The 16,261-nt window shown below is 41.5% G+C and overlaps 1 protein-coding gene across 4 annotated transcripts in view; it reads right to left on the bottom strand.

Moving 5' to 3' along the window:
* Positions 1–16,261, bottom strand: part of SETD1B (SET domain containing 1B, histone lysine methyltransferase) — a 117,781-nt gene that overhangs the window by 22,249 nt on the left and 79,271 nt on the right. For all 4 annotated transcript variants that reach the window (XM_075898630.2, XM_075898631.2, XM_075898632.2 and 1 more), the window contains 3 exons: positions 5,539–6,306; positions 2,990–3,163; positions 1,177–1,264 (listed from right to left, as the gene is read on the bottom strand). In XM_075898630.2, the coding sequence (XP_075754745.1) occupies positions 1,177–1,264; positions 2,990–3,163; positions 5,539–6,306 (1,030 nt within the window). The remainder of the gene's footprint in view (positions 1–1,176; positions 1,265–2,989; positions 3,164–5,538; positions 6,307–16,261) is intronic.

Raw genomic sequence — 16,261 nt, 5'->3', positions numbered from 1 at the left:
GGCAGGAGAGTCAGCAGGACCGTTGTGACATGCTGAGCGAGGGGCGGAGCAGGAGGTGGGGGCTATGCACATGAGCGCCAGCCTGCCAGCCGAGTCAGACTGAGTGGGCGGGCACCAGGCAGCATGGGTCCCTGAAGGTGCGGGGCCCAAGGCAACTGCTTGCTCGCCTTGCCCTAAGGCTAGGCCTGCTTTCCAATATATTAGGCTTAAATGCAAGCTTCCTGGGACTGGCAAACCTTAAAACATTTAGCTCTTTAGCTGCTGGCTGCAATTTCAATGATGCTTGAAGGACCGTGTTGCACTCGACCTCTGGCCATTTAGGTACCTGGTTTATGGAGCAGCACATATACTGTATGTTGCTTCACTAATCAGATATGGAAGGAAGAACCCAAGGATTAATATTTTGAGCAAGTCAGTCCTGTGGCCCTCACAGCTAACTTGTGTGAATACATCAGGAACTGAGAGTTTGGTTTAAACATTAGATTATGTGATGGAATTCTTTGTTTATTGAACCTAAGCATCTGTCCTCATGATGACAACATCTTGTCCTTATATGTTCTGAACTATTTAAATAAGCTTGGTTTATTCTTTTGTTCTTTGGCTGCTTGAGCAGCTGTTAGCATCAAGGATCAAGTTTATATGGGATAAGTAAACTGCACATTAAAGAGATCATCAGCTGACCTCTATTTATAATCTTACTTTAATACTGTACTATTTAAACTTTTTAAAAGGTTAAAATACTTTAAAATAGACTTTCCCCCATTCAACAAATAAATTACTTCTTTTATTTTTAATGAAATCCAACCCAAATTGGCTTTCCTTTATTTACGTCATACTGGCCTTAATAATGGTAAGATACACACAGCTCTGGAGTGTGATTGCTAACCTAATCTGAGCTCTCTGCTAGCTGACCAGCTCTTCAGCAGCAGAACAAAATATGGTTGTGTTATGCACAACCGTGGGTCTTACGCTTCCTAGTCAGAATAATTTTAAGGGAGCACAATCCAGGTCAGATATCACTCAGCTGATCAGTGTTATATGGAAGGCTGAATTTTGGCACAAATCCTGACTGTGTGTTTAGCTGGGAGTGAAAGTGCTGCTGAGAAGTTTAAAGGAATTCAGTTTTTGTATGATGTGCATTTGTACTTATGTATTAATTAAATGAGAATTGCAAACCTTCATCTTCATCATCAACAGAGGTAGAGGGTCTGATTCTCTTCTGATCTCCTGCTGAGGCAGCTTCAGGTGGTTCCTTTCTCTTCACCTGAACAAAGAATAAAATTAGCATTTCTAAAAAGGTATGGTAGAATCTGAAGAAACCAATTTCCTAAGCAGATCCTTGATGCTTTGCTAAAGTAACTGAAGACAGGTCTGCCCTAGAGACACTACAGCGGTGCAGCTATACCGGATGTGGTGAAGACACTCCAGTGAAAGAGCACTCTCCAGTCAGCATAATAAATCCATCTCTATGATAGGCAATAGCTAGGTGACTGACACTAGAAAGCATAAGACTTCAAGAGCCATTGATTTGTTTTGCTCACAAATTCTACCTCCCAATTTGTATTAAATCTCAATTCCAGCAGATTGTCTTGCCATCTCTAGATACTTAAATGTACGAGAGAAAACCTATGAGAGCCTGAGATGGAGGGTACCCTACCTTCCTGAGAGGGAGTAGCTATGTCAACAGGAGAAACTCTCTTATCAATAAAAGCGGCGAGGAGTCCTGTGGCACCTTATAGACTAACTGAAGTGTAGGAGCATAAGCTTTCGTGGGCAAAAACCCACTTCATCAGATGCATGTGATGAAGTGGGTCTTTGCCCACTAAAGCTTATGCTCCTACACTTCAGTTAGTCTATAAGGTACCACAGGACTCCTCACCGCTTTGGCAGATTCAGACTAACACGGCTACCCCTCTGATACTCGCTTATCAATGTAGCACTGTGCATACCACAGGTTAAGTTGATATAACTCTGACGCTCAAGGGGTTGCATTTTCCACACCCTTGAATGACAGATACACTGACGTAAGTTGGTAGTGTAGACCAAGCCTGAGACTGCTAAAGAAACTGTAAAGAAAGGTTAGCATTAAATTAGGACTGGAAGACACCAGTCCAATATGGTAAACTCAAAGAGAGGCAGCAAAACCTTTCAGGTATCAAGGTGCATCCACCACAATTACAAAGCTTCAAAATAAATTTACAGTTTCAAACTTCAGGAATGTAGGAATGCTCCACTCCACTGCTCTGATCTCTCTTTCTTCCAGGAATAAAAATCTAATAAGATAACTGGCTTGACTGCACTCTTTCTAGCTATGCAAAGGGGCTATGCATTTTTTATAGTTTGCATATTGCTTGCCGCATTTAATATCCAGATGTGCTTATTGAGACACACAGTGGGACAAGCGTGTCTTCTAACTCAACTCCTCTATCCCAACCACATTTTAAAATTCAGCACATGTACAATCCAGAACTATTTCTGCTAACAAGGATTAAGCCCTTTTTTTGCCTGGCAAAAATGCTTAAATCGTGTTACAAAAGGGACTTAGTCTCAAATTCTACTCTGGTGTAAATGGGAGACAATCTACTGAAGAATGTAGAATTGCATTCTCAACACCGTACCAAGTCCAGCTCCTGATCTAACATTGTTCAAAACTGCATAATTTCCTCCAGCAGAAACTGCTTTTTCCTAAACTGCTGAAACTTTATTTCCCAATATAGGTCATCACTGCCACAGAGCGACTCTCATTAATCTGATTCATACAAGTGGCATGAAAAGGTTAGAAGAAACTGACACTAAGGAGTATGGATTCCCGTCGCCAAAGATTACAGCTGATGTTAAAAGTGAGGGGGGTTGCTGGACAAGAAACATGGTAGAAAAGTGAGTGTCAGGGTGTGTCCCACATTCTAAGGATCTGGATGGAGAAAGGAAGACAGCCTCTGTACTTTGAATGCTCAGTTAAGGAAGACTATTCTTGTTTTCTAACTCATACCTTGAAAGATGGCAACCGGATGGCCCCTCGTAAACCAATGCCCAAGCCAATTCCCTCATAGCCAAGCCCTTCTCCTTTGTTCCAGTTCTCCAGGAGGCAGGATGTAATTCGATCCTTTGGCTTCGGTTTTTCCTCATCTTTATTTTCTCCCGACTTTACTGGAGTGAGCGATGCCTGCATAAAAGAAACAACATTTAAACAGGCAACAATAACTGTAGTGGGTACGCAAACATGGGAAATGCTTCAAATGTTTCAGGGCAGGCCCACCACCTATCTGAACTTTAACTTCTCTAAAGACAGCATCTTCTGAAAGACAAGCCATTATGTCACAAGTGCTTAAAGGGGTGTATGCAAGCAGTCTTTTAGAAAGTCTGAACTTTGGTTCACTCCTCCCCGGCATGCCAATGCTGAGACATATCAAGGACAAATACAGAACATATTTCTTCAAGTTTCCATTGATCAGGCTTGACCCAGATAATTTAAGGATAAGAACTGAATTAAGTTCTATAGGCCACACCTTTGCCAATGCCCTAATCATCATAAAGTGAATCAAAACAGTGAACAGGATCCATCTAAGGGAAACTTAAGGACAACCAAGACTACATATGCAGATAAGTCCTTACTAAACTAGTCAACTTTTCTATAACCTATGCTAAATCAGGTGGTACGTTCCAGAAGCGAAAAGAGAACACAAGAGCAAGCAGTACCAGAAGCGTATAAATAATAATCAAATTGCCATTGAAAAGCTCTGTAGCAGTTGCTTATGTTTGATCTTGTTTAAATCAACTTCTCAAATTATCCCATTTTCCACTAGATGTCTTTGTGTTGCACTCAATTCCCTTGTTAACACGGTGACAGTGATGCCATGAATTTCTTGAGGGTTGGTTGTGGGTGCAAGACATTTAACCCACCACTAAAATGCATCAGATATCTGGGGTGGAACATGACAGTCGGAAAGGACCACCCTGTCCAGCTCAAAGTGGAGGAGGACGACTCTCCAGGGGCAGAGTCAATGCCTCTTGACTTTAAGAAAAAAAAAATGCCATGGGATCTCAAGTAAAAGGTTATGAGGATGTTGGCTCTATGTTACATTGGAAAGTCTAATTTGCAGAATGTATCTGCTAATATTTCACTGAAGGTCACTGCAACAAACAGATCGTAAGAATTTAAGTTCGGAGGCTCATATTTTAGCTTTTCTTTTAAGGGGACCAATTAATCGATTACCAGCTTATCATTTAACTGCGCATATAATCATCATTAATTTTTTAATCACTTGACAGCTCTAATACTTAGCTTTCATGTTAACAGCAGTCAGACACCTGTGTTGAGAAGTTGGGAAGCATAACACTGCCATAAGTGGGTTACAATCCTGGCACAAAATAATGCATACCGGTACCTAAAGATCTTTATCAAAATAGAAATAAAAACATTTGCTCTAAAAGTAACCTTCCCCAGAAGGGAAGCTCGATATTAGGAAAGTAGTAGAACTGTCAGAGCAAAACTTTCAAATGTTTGGCTCTGGTTTTGAAGCCAAGATCCAATTTTAAGCTTTTAAAATAACAAAATTCTCAATCTTTGTCTAGCTAATCTAAAAGTAGGACTCTCTCTTATCAAGCGCTTATTAGAGCAAGCTGGGAATGTCCAGGACTAAACGTGTGCTTGTAGCAAGTTTGAATAAGTTAATGGGAAAATATACCAAAGCTTTAATTTGTAGGCTTTGCAACAGCTACACTTGGGGAGAAAGGGCAAAGAAAGGGAGGGATAATGATGAGCCTGGGTTTCTAAAGCAGGAGGAGATTTTCTCTATTTCTTGAAAGTTTTCCTAAGGCTTTCCAAAATGAAGGCATCGAACAGATGTATGTACATAAAATGTTCTTCACCTGGCTCTCCTCTTCAAGAGAAGCTATCCCAACCACAATCCAAAGAATACAGGTAACCCCTTTGGCAGTAGAGGGCTGTGCTTATAGAATTACAATACCCTTAAACAGAATATTCATGATGACAAGACACTCAGACATTTCCACAAGCGAGTAGTCCTGGAAAAGGTTCATTCTTTTACCTGTGCTGGACAATGTTCCCTCTAAGTTGCTTGGCAGCAGAGCTTCACAGGTGATGAATCAGCCTCACCCAGTCAGTCAGCCCCATGGAGGGAGAGCAGCTTAGAGGGAACACTGGTGCTGGATATATCTAGGGAAATGCCCTTTGCTCATGCACCATCTATGATATTCTAGAAGTTAAGAAACAGGCTTCTGAGGTCAACTAGAGCCAATTCCAATTCAAGTCAAAGACTTTTTTCCCATTAATTTCACTGGGTCAGAATTTAGTCTAGGATTCATCCCCTCCTATTTTAATGGGAAATCCATCTCTTTCCTTGGAAAGGTATTGCATAGTCTTATTACTTACTCTCAAGGACCATTTCCTTATATTTATCCTTACATTTCTTCCAATTTGATCCCTTCATTTCTGCTTACCCACACTCTGCTTTGGAACACCTTAAACGCTAATCCAGAGCCATCTGTGCAAATGCATGAAACAATAAGAATTCCTACCTTTGCTAGGCGTTCTTTCTTGTCCCACCAGTCATCAAAGGCTCTAAATGCTACCACCTCGACCATTTTCCGGTTCAAGTCCCTTTTCATAATTGCTTTTAGTTCCTTCACAATCACCAAGAGAACACCATCCACCGTAGCCTTGTGCGGATCCTCCTTCTTCGGCACGTAACCCGGTGGTGGGACTGAAGGGTCAAACTTGGGCAGCGGTGGCCATTGCTGCCCCCGGCCAATAGCTGCCCCCATTACAAAAGGGCGGTAGGGAGGGAGGTTCACAAACTGCATCCGACTTCCCATAAAAGGTGGGTACTGATAGGTGTTCTGTCCCTGCATCATGCGGCTCAGCATCTGAGTTTGCATCTGAAAGGACATTGGCATGCCGCCCCACTGGTTGCCCAGGACATTTATCATATCCACTTGCATGACAGGAAACATGCCAGGATGGAATGGAGGAAGTGGAGGCAAAATATGAGGCGGTGGGACCCCAGGTGGCGCAGGAAGCGGAGGTGGAGGGACAGTGACGGCAGGATGAGTTGGCGGAGGTGGTGGTGGGAGAGGCGGTGGCATTGGAAAACCCGGTTGGGGTGGTGGAGGGGGTGGAAGTGGAGGGAACCCTGGAGGGGGCATGGGTATCGATTGTGTCATCACAGCAGAGTTGCTAACAGAGGAGTTCACCACAATGGTTTTGGCACATTCTGCACTGGTGATCGGTGAAGAATTCATTTCATCGTCGGATATTTCCATGTCCTCCCCTGAGGAATGCTGACCCTGGAAGAAAGGGGAAGAGAAACACATTCCTTTAATATAAGTTACCTTCACTTTGGCTGCTTAGAACAATAGCCACAAACTAAATTCCACGTGCTCAATGGGACAGTAAAGTCATTCTATTTCATGTGAGACTACACAGGCAGCCCCCTGGAAGAGGTGAGGAAGAAGCTCTCATTATGAAATAGCACTAGCCCCCTGCTTCTATGCAACATAGTAATTGCTGCCCCCCTATTTTGTGAAGCACCTATAACCCCACATCAGTAGGAAGCACAATCTTTTACCGACAGAAAGTTCTCAGAATCAAATTGAAAAGAGTAACTAATCTACCTTATGCTATTCAGCAAGTCAGTTTTTCCATTTTTTAAAAGCATAATCCCCAGACCTTAGCAGCTAAATATTCACCTCAAGTCAGTCAGAAGGGATATGAGTTTCATATTAATGTTTGCAACTGCTACAATTATGTCTTATAACAGTGTTTGGAAAAGGAGCTCCATATCTAAACAATTTTCAATTGTTTTTGATCCTCACAGATTGAATCCAAAATTTTCAGCAAAATAGGGGAATGGGGAGAAGCACCGATCCAGGGTATACCTCTACATGGAGCTAAGAATGTGGACTCCCAGCTTGAGCAGACTTAATGAACTAGTGCACTAAAAATAGTAGCGTAGCTGCACACAAAAAGGCAGCAGCAAATGTGGGCACTGGGTAGCTTCCCCATGGCAAACCTGCCCAGGTCTCAGGGGTACATGCCACTGCCTGTCCTACTGTGACTACACTATTTTTAGCACATTAGCTCAATGAGATCTAGCACGAGTATGTCTGCTTGGGAAGAGAATCACCACCCCTTTTTCCAAGTGTAGACAAAGCCCAAGTTTCTGAAGAGACACTCAGCACAACAGCAACTGATCTGCTAGATCCACTCTAGATATATCTGCACTTAGCAAACAAGATCTCAACTGTCTATTATACTGGAAAGGCAGTTTCGGCTTGGAGTCACACAGGACTCGGATACATGATGTTACAAAAACATTAAAAATTCCAGCAGCAAAATACAGGGGGTGGAAGAGTACCCAACCCTCAGAGGATGTTTTCCAGAATACTTAATCAGGGCAAAGCTGTTTATTAACCAGACCTCAGTTGAGGGGCAGAGTGACAGCATCTTGTCCCTAATCCCAACGTGTGTGCGTGCGCACACGCACCTATTTCTCCTCCGCATCCACTGCTTGAACACGAATGGACCTTCCGCCTTATTTCTTTCAAGCAGTTCCTTCTTCCCAGCAGCAATGCATAAAAAGGCTAAGCAAACAGCTTTACACTGCCACAAGCTATAGACTATATACACAAATACAGAAACCACCACACAAATGCAAAGACGAAGAACATGATGATGCACTGTAGTTGTGGCTGTATTTTTGCCACAACAGTCAAGGGATTCACAGGTTTTGTGATTTTTATGGGATTGTTTAAAAAAAAAGGGGGGGGGATATTTGCATACAGGAGGATGAACATATTGGCAAAACAGCTGAATCAATTGCATTGTGAGTACACAGAACTCACCAACACACACTATAAACATGAATCAAAAGGACACTTCTGGTCCAGCAACTACCACCAGAGAGCAGGCTGAACACAAAACTCACAACAGCACGCTCTCAAGCCTTCAGGTCACTGTGTACCTCTTTTGTCAGGGCCTTCCCTTAACTCATAAAACTGCAAAATGGTCACATCAGCAAGTGACAACCTTTAGACCTAAAGAAGAGCTCTGTGCTGCTTGAAATCTTGTGTCTCTCGCTAAAAGAAGCTGGTCCAATAGAAGAGACTGCCTCACCCTCCTTGTGTCTCTAGATCCGAGGTGTCCAACCAGTTCTGAAGCAGTAGTCATAGAAGTAGTTACTGCTATAATAAACTAGCCACGCTAAACTGGCCAAATAGCCACACATTTTGGACACCACTGCTCTAGACCAAACCATTAATAAAAAGTGGTTTACAAAAAAAGGCAAAAAACCTGAGCATTTCTCCGGAAAAAAAAAATCAACATACATGTACCAAAGACACCCTAAATGCTATGATGGGTGCCTAAGAAAGAGAGCAAACTGATTTTTCTAGTGGCTCACCTGTAACAGCTGAGCAAAAAAATAAGTTTGCGTTTGAACAAAACATTTAATTCCACCAGAAACTTGGAAGAGGAGGGGGAACCTTTGGAGGGAGAGCTAAGTATTTCTTTTTTTTTTTAAACCGATTTTGAGTTGTTTTTTTTACCCTTTTATTCATGTAAGTGATCCAGCTAAATTTTTAAATGAAACACTGCCTTTTCATTTAAACTTTTAAAAGGCCCTTCCCCCTTTTATTTGGCTAAAATTATTTGTCCCATTCCACCCAAATAGATTTATCTGATGGAAAAATGCATTTTTTGACAAACAAGCTACTAGCCAAAAGAAATTTGCCCAGCTCTACTTTGAAATGCAAGTAATAATGCTTTGTCTCTACCCACTGTTAGTAGGGTTGCTAATTTTGGTTGGATGTATTCCTGGAGATTTCATCGCATGACACAATCTTTAATTAGATATTACTCTTAACCCTACAGACTCCAGGCTCAGGCCAATCCTGGAGGACTGGCAACCCTAACTGTTAGCAGAGCTCTACATAGTAAAGGTAACATGGGAATAATTCAGTGCTCAGCATCCTGTGTTAGTAATTCTACATTCACACAGGCACTCTGTGCTGAATGCACTTTGTAAATCCTTAAGGGTGCTACACAAATCGCATATCTTATTTCAAATCTAGTTCAAAATAGGCTATTTTGAAATGTGTTGCATCTACACAGCACCAGATTTCGAGCTTGTAACGTGTCATTTTGAGACATCCCTTATTCCTCATGCAGTGATGGTGAAAGAGCACAGCTGTTATTTCGAAAAACATTTCAAAATAAACAGGTGGCTTGTGTAGACGTTGGGTAGCTATTTTGGGATACCTCTGTAACCCAAAATAGCCATGCAGTATATACGTACCCAACATGAAAAATAAAGCATGTCTGAGATCCAAAACTACTACCCGACACATTAAACTTTCAATATAATTATGATTTCTTCTCTTTTCATCCTGAAAACCCCATAACTTGCCATTTAAAATTTCTAATTTTGTTTAATACACTTTCCAATCTTTCCCACGGATCCATTCTGGAAGCTCAGGGAGCAGCATATAATGTCTCATGGACCAGGAATGCTATGAATGAAAAACTCAGCAGCTTCAACCAACAATGCTCCAGTGAAAGGGAGCAGAGGAGGGGAATGAACCAACAAGATGCAAGAAAACTAGACCCATTTTTCAACAAGTGAAGCATGAAAGGTGTTGTTAAAAAGCACCCAATCTAATGCAGGAGGTGCTCAATGTAAAATATCCATTACTGTTTATGAAACCCAAGGGAATCTGGTATGTTCAAGTTGCAGAGCAAAGCAAGAAGTGACTTTATATTCAGCTGGCTGAGCCTGCTGAGATCTGTAGGGAAAGTCACCTTTATGGCCTCCCATAAGAGTAACAGTACAAGGCAGACAGAATATGAAGATGCATGGCTAGCTTTGGGACTTAGAGCTACCTATATTTTCCGTGTGCTCTACACAGGCTGTCTTCCCAGCCCGCCACTGTTTCCACAAGGGAGACAGCCTAAACCTACCACAGATGTTAGACAGCTTCTCCTCCTCTAATGTACTGCACTAACCTCAGTGATCCTGCCTGAGTCAGCACCTTCTTTCTGGAGCACAGCTAGTGCTGAGGCACCAAGATCAGTAATATCCCCCACTGGAATACGACCACCAAGAAGGTAGCTTATTTACATTAAAATTCAAGTCCTGCTCATTGTCCGATCACCACCCAGAATTCCCCAACAGCCTAAACACTCTGTCGGTCTAAGCCTGGGTTTCCCAAAGTGGCCGTAGTTTCCTGGGTGGTGACTGGGGATGGGGGGGGGGGGGGGATTTGGCCTTGCCCTCTTCTTGAACCATAAACACTAGAGGAGCAGACAAGCAGAAAAATTCCCTGCCTTCCTGGGGGGAGAGGGAGCAGGGTGAGGGGGCATAGGGTTCTGGCTTACCCTTGTGACAGCAGGCTCTAGCTGCACAGGGTAGGCTGTAGTCATGGGCTCTGACCCTGAAGTTTCAGTGGGGAGATAGAGAAGTGGACTCTATCTCTCCCCACTGTTGGGCTTTGTGCTCCTGTCACTGGGCTTCTGGCTCTAGCTACTGGGCTTGAGGCCAGGTCCACACCATCGCATCTAACCCCACTGCCTGCCTCCCCATCCAAGGATTATTAAGTCTCCTGGGAAAAGCAATGTTTTAATTAACATGTTTGTTAATATCACTTTTCACTGCCTTGCAGCTAGCTAACTAGCCTGCTGCTGAAACATAACTTTTCAAAGAAGCAGACTTACTAACGAGTCCTAGATTTCAAAGGGCAGTTTATCAAATAACTTCAGAGAAAGCCAATCCTGCCAAAAGAAGAGACATTTCTAACTATTAATCTGTGTTGCACTTCTGAGTCATATATGCTACCATCTTCTCATTGCACTAATGCCTATAAAAGTTGGCAATACAGGTATTTAATTATATGCATGCCAAATTTTTCAAAGGTGTTTTAGAATGCAAATCTGTTTGGCTAGATAGACCAGCAAAGCTGGTTTCAAATGACCTCATTTATTGCCAATCCAAAAGTCCAAGTGCTCCCATAAGAGTGTGATACAGTGAGTTGCCAGTGCAGAGCCTTGTAGAGCAAAGAAAACAGAAGACAACATCCTCAGAGCCCAGTCTGGATAGCAATGGAATTTGGTGCCCCTCATGATTAAGGTACCAGTTCTAATCCAGATCTGTCATAACCAAAATTAGTCATCATTGGTGATTTTAATCTCAATCCCATTTCAGTTAAAAAAAGATTCCACATCACAAAATTCACCATTACAATTGGATTCCTTTTCAGTAATTTCAAGCACAGAGATGAAGCAACAAATGAGACTGATTTCTCTTCTCAACTAGAAGAGTGATCTCACAAACAAGGGGCAAGGTCTGTCTTTGGTAGTCTGCATTAAAACTGTCCATGCTGTGTCAGAGAGATTGCCATGTAAGTCTGTATCTGCAAAAACAGAGAAAAGTCCTGTGGCACCTTAAAGACTCAAATTCATTTGGGAATACATTTTTGTGGGTAAAAGATTGCATCTAAATGTTTTTTATCCACAAACACTTATGACCAAATAAATGGTTAGCGTTTAAGGCAGTGTTTCTCAAAGTGGGCCATGGGCCTCCTTTGGGAAAGGGCAACTGGATTTGAGCTACTTTGTTTACCTAAAGGCTCCACAGTGATTGGCTGTTTGCTGTTTCCCTCCAGTTCACCATTTCTAGTCAAGAGAAGCCACACAAAGCGGCAGTCCAGGCCACACCACTTAGCACAGCTCCCCTTGGCTGGGAACAGCGAACTAGAGCTAATGGGAGCCATGAGACACCATGGCTATAACGCTGTTAGGTAAACAAAGCAGCATGGGCCCATGGCCCACTTTGAGAAACACTGCTTTAAGGTACCCCACAGGACTCCTCATTGTTTTTGTCCAGGTTACATCTGTCCTGTCACAGGAGAATTTCAAAAGCACTAAATTGCACTTTAACATAAATAAGTCACATCAGATATTTGTGTCAAGATTTCAGTTAGATGCTATCAGCATTTGACAACTGCCTGCCACTTTCACTCAAACCTCCGGTTTATCATCAAGTCACATATTTGTATTAGGCAGCCTGTACTACCAAATACGAAAGATTACTCCAATATAGCACTACAATAAATAGCACTGGATGAGCAATCCTAGTTGAACCATCAAGCATAAATATAATGAAATGCCGTTTAAATAGCAGTCAGTGTGACGCACAAGAATGTCATTAATAATAACGAAGAAACAAATTATCAGTTAAAAATGGTAGAAATTCTGTAGCCCATTCCAGCTAATACTCAAAACACAAAGATGAGGGAACACATTTATTTTCCTTTCTCCCCACAACAAAATACATAGTCAGAAAAGAAAATTTAGTGCTACATTTTACTTTTGTGTTGATGCCTCAGGAAAAGGGACCAAAAAAAACAGATTCTCTGATTTTAAAGAGTGCTAACGATCTGAAAATGCGATTATCTGTCTAACTGTATATCAATTAGTCTATAAGCGCCTCTGCAAAGCCGAAGTTGGGGTAGCTCCAGAGAAACTGACTTGACCTGGGACTGATCAGTTCTAGCTCATGCCAGCTCCAGAGCCACCCATGGTGCAGCTCTGCATTTTAAATGTAGTAAGAGCCCCACCTACCCCCCCATTTTTCATAGAGGCAGTAAAAGGGAGGTACTGCAGTAAAGGGGAGGTACTGCAGAGAGTATGGGACCAGCAGGGACTGCTTGACTCCCTGCTCACCCTATGCTCCCTGCATCACTTCTGCTTTTGAAATGTACAAGAGCCCCAGAGGGCTCTTATACATTTCAAAAGCAGAAGCACCTGCAATGGGAATTGGCACTAGTGGGGACTGAAGCAGTCCTCACTCATTCCATTTCCTGATGTGCCTCTGCCTCCCCAACCCCCCCAGAGACAGATCCCCCCCCCCCCAATACCACTCTCTGATAGAGGCAGCAAAAGGGGGGGGAGGGAAGGAAGTGACTAGTTGTTTACATCCCAAGTGCTCACAGCACCTAGGTGCATGTAAAATATAAACAAACAACAATTTGACTCATGCTATATTAACCAACCTGAATGCTCTGCTGTAAGATATTTAAGCCCCAAATGTGCCCTCCTTTACTCCAGTCAGCAAATGGGAATGATGGAGATAGAATCTGGCTCTTAAATCTATAACTAAAAATCTGAGTCCACATTTAAATATGGACTTTACATTTAAAATTACTAAGAGGAATCTTTGCAAGAGAGGTAGAAAAGAAGTCAGTCCTGCTTCTCAAAGAAAGTACTGTCTTTTTTGATCAGGCACATCCAAAGAGCTCAAAGAGGTTTGCAAAAAAGGAGCAAGAATCATTCATCACTTAAAAAATAATAATAAAAACCCAACCAACCTACCACTCCACTGCCTGTGAAACTGAAGCACAGAGAAGATAGCTGACTTAAAGGTACACAGCAAGGCAGTGAGTGTCAAGAACACAACCCCAGTCCCTCCAATTCCTAGCCACTAGACTAGGTGTGCTCTGAATCTTTCCAAATTATTGTATCCCTTTTAGGAGTCTGATATGTCTTGTGTACCCTTCAAGTTTCACTTTACTTAAAAACTACTTGCTTATAAAATTAGACAAAAATACAGTGTCAAACTTCACTATTACTGAAATATGGTTCTCATTTTCCCCATATAGTTATAAAATAAACCAACTGGAACTTAAATTTATATTTTAGTGTACAATGCCTAGAGTAACATACACAAGTATTTGTCTATATGAATTTTTTGTTTTTACTTTGTTAGTGCTATTTATGTAGCCTATTGCAAAACTAGGTAAATTATCTAGATACTTTGGTTTGATACCAAAGACCTTTTTGCACCGGTAAGGATAGGAAGGTTAGGAGTACCCTGGTTCAGTTACTGTAGAGCTCCGCCCTACTACAAACATGACAGTGTGGTGTCTTTCTACAAAGAAAATAGCTCAAGGTCAATATGATCATGATTAGAAGAAAACAAATGGACTATGATTCTAATACATATAACTCTCCTTGAGCAATTTCCTGTGTTGCTTCTTCTGGAAATGTGAAAGAGAATGGGACATTTTTAACTTGTCACTAAATTTCTTACTACAGTTTCCAGGACAAAAGACAAAAAACAAAAGAAAAAGAACAAACAACCCAAGATCAATAATGTAACCTAATCATATGCCAAACTTCCAAAAAACAATTTTCCACTGAGGTACATTTTTCTTTAAGCACAGATTCAAACTCAGCAAGGAGACTTCTCCAGCCTGAGAAGGCACAGTGCAACACATCATTATTTTGCTGCCAGGGCAGAAGGGCTGGTTTTAGTGACGAGTGTTTTGTTTTTAGTCAAACATTTTCAAGAACTGCAAAGCATACATAAAAGAACATTGCTCCCCACGATACATTTTGTCTTTCATAAGTGGAATGATCAAGCAATAAGACATGGAAGAGCAAGTGCTACTAATAATTATCTTTTGAGTGACGGTGTCAGGCATGAAGCCTAAATACTGAAGAAAATATTTGTGACAAACACCTTGTACATTTTTAATTGAAATGATAAAACAGATTTTTCTTTCAGAGATGAATATATTCTATAGAAGTGTCTTTCAGCCTGTGGCCAATGGAATCCTAGAGGTCAGCAAACTATATTTAAGATTTTCAACAGGTTCACACATCCACTAGAAAATCTTTAGGAGTCTGCAGATGAATTAAAAAAAACGATTGAAACCCACTGCATTTGAGGATATCTGGGACCAAACACGCAAACTGAAGCTAAAATTGTTTGTTTACTGTATCTCCTCCAGACCTTTCATATTAAGTAGTCATGTCTTTCTTAGTGTAGGCAGCAAACAGCAGCATGCATGCAACTGCAGTGTATGCAGAATTTAATATCAGACTCCCTATTCTCTACTAAACTTCTTTCCAGGAGATCCTTTTGCCTCATTTGCTCCCATCATCCATTCTGCCATGACACAACTTACTCACAGAACAGTTTCCTTAATCAACATTTGCCACTCCCAAAAGAGATAGTTTTGCTAAGCCAGTGTGCAATGTCAGACTAAAACTTCACCTCACACCATTTGTAATGATTGTATGGGCTCACTGCGTGTTCAGATTGTCAGCTCTTTGGAGCCAGGATGACAGTCAAGTGCCATGTAAATTTACATGCAAGTTATAAGATTACAACATCAGGATAATGTAACTACTAAGCTACAATGAATACTCATAAAAAGTACTTAAAAATGAACAAATCTAAATAGCCAAATTTACATCTACACTTTTGACAAGGTGCCTTTTAAATCAAATCATTGGGCAAAAGTTACAAAAAGAAAATCCTAAAAGCAGAGAAAGAGACAGAAAGATAAAGTAAATTAAATTCACAACTAACCCCAATGCAGATGCTGTAATGTGCTACAGAAGGAAGGATTTAAATACACTAGAGCTTTTGTCTGTTCATTTATTCAACTGCTCAATACACCTCACTCACTGTATGCAGTTTCTTGACTGTTTTTTTTCTTGTGTTGTTAGACTGGCAGTAATTTGGAGGAAGGACTCCATTTGTTTTTGCACAGATAACCTGCCATTCAGAACAGCACACACCAACAGTGCTGTACAAATAAAGAGGTGATAGCAATAATAAAATTAAAGTGTTTATCAAAAACAAAGAGCATCTGGAATGGAAAAAAAAATCAAACATCACCACCCTAATTTATGCTGCTCTATTAAACGCTCAGAGAAAGCCTTAAGATGATACTGCAAAACACAAAGGAATAGAGGGAACAATTCCCCAGAAAACCACAGCTCCCTCTTAGGACTAACTGGTGTGTAAAGAAATGCCACTATGGTGCATGTTTGTGTCTCACAATGTGCCAGGCTCAGGTGTTGGCTCCTAATTAGATTGTGCTTCATTCAGGGAGAAACCACAGAAGGGCATTTAAGACTATCTGAGGAAGTCAGCTACCTCAGGTCACCTGGGCATTTTAATAGCAGCAGAATAGCTCTCTCATAGCAGGGAAATGCCTAAGGCTAGTACTTGTAAAGAGGAAGGAAGATCCCCTTTCTCATTCACAGCCAGCTTCATTTAACACTTAGCACACCAGTCAATCAGCTCCTGTTTTCACATCCGGGTGGGATCTGGAATCAGGGACACTTGGTCCTCTCTACAGAGTGAGAGCCAATAAATTAAGATGAAGGAACCTAAGCAGGTCACCGTACTGTAGACAGAAGCACTTGAGGCAGAATCATGTTACTGGTACACGA

This window comes from Pelodiscus sinensis, chromosome Z (assembly GCF_052426305.1).
Source record: "Pelodiscus sinensis isolate ZL-2025 chromosome Z, ASM5242630v1, whole genome shotgun sequence".
In the NCBI taxonomy this organism is placed as follows: Eukaryota; Metazoa; Chordata; order Testudines; family Trionychidae; genus Pelodiscus; species Pelodiscus sinensis.
Note: the sequence above shows the minus strand (reverse complement) of the source record. Positions and strands in the feature narration are given on the sequence as shown.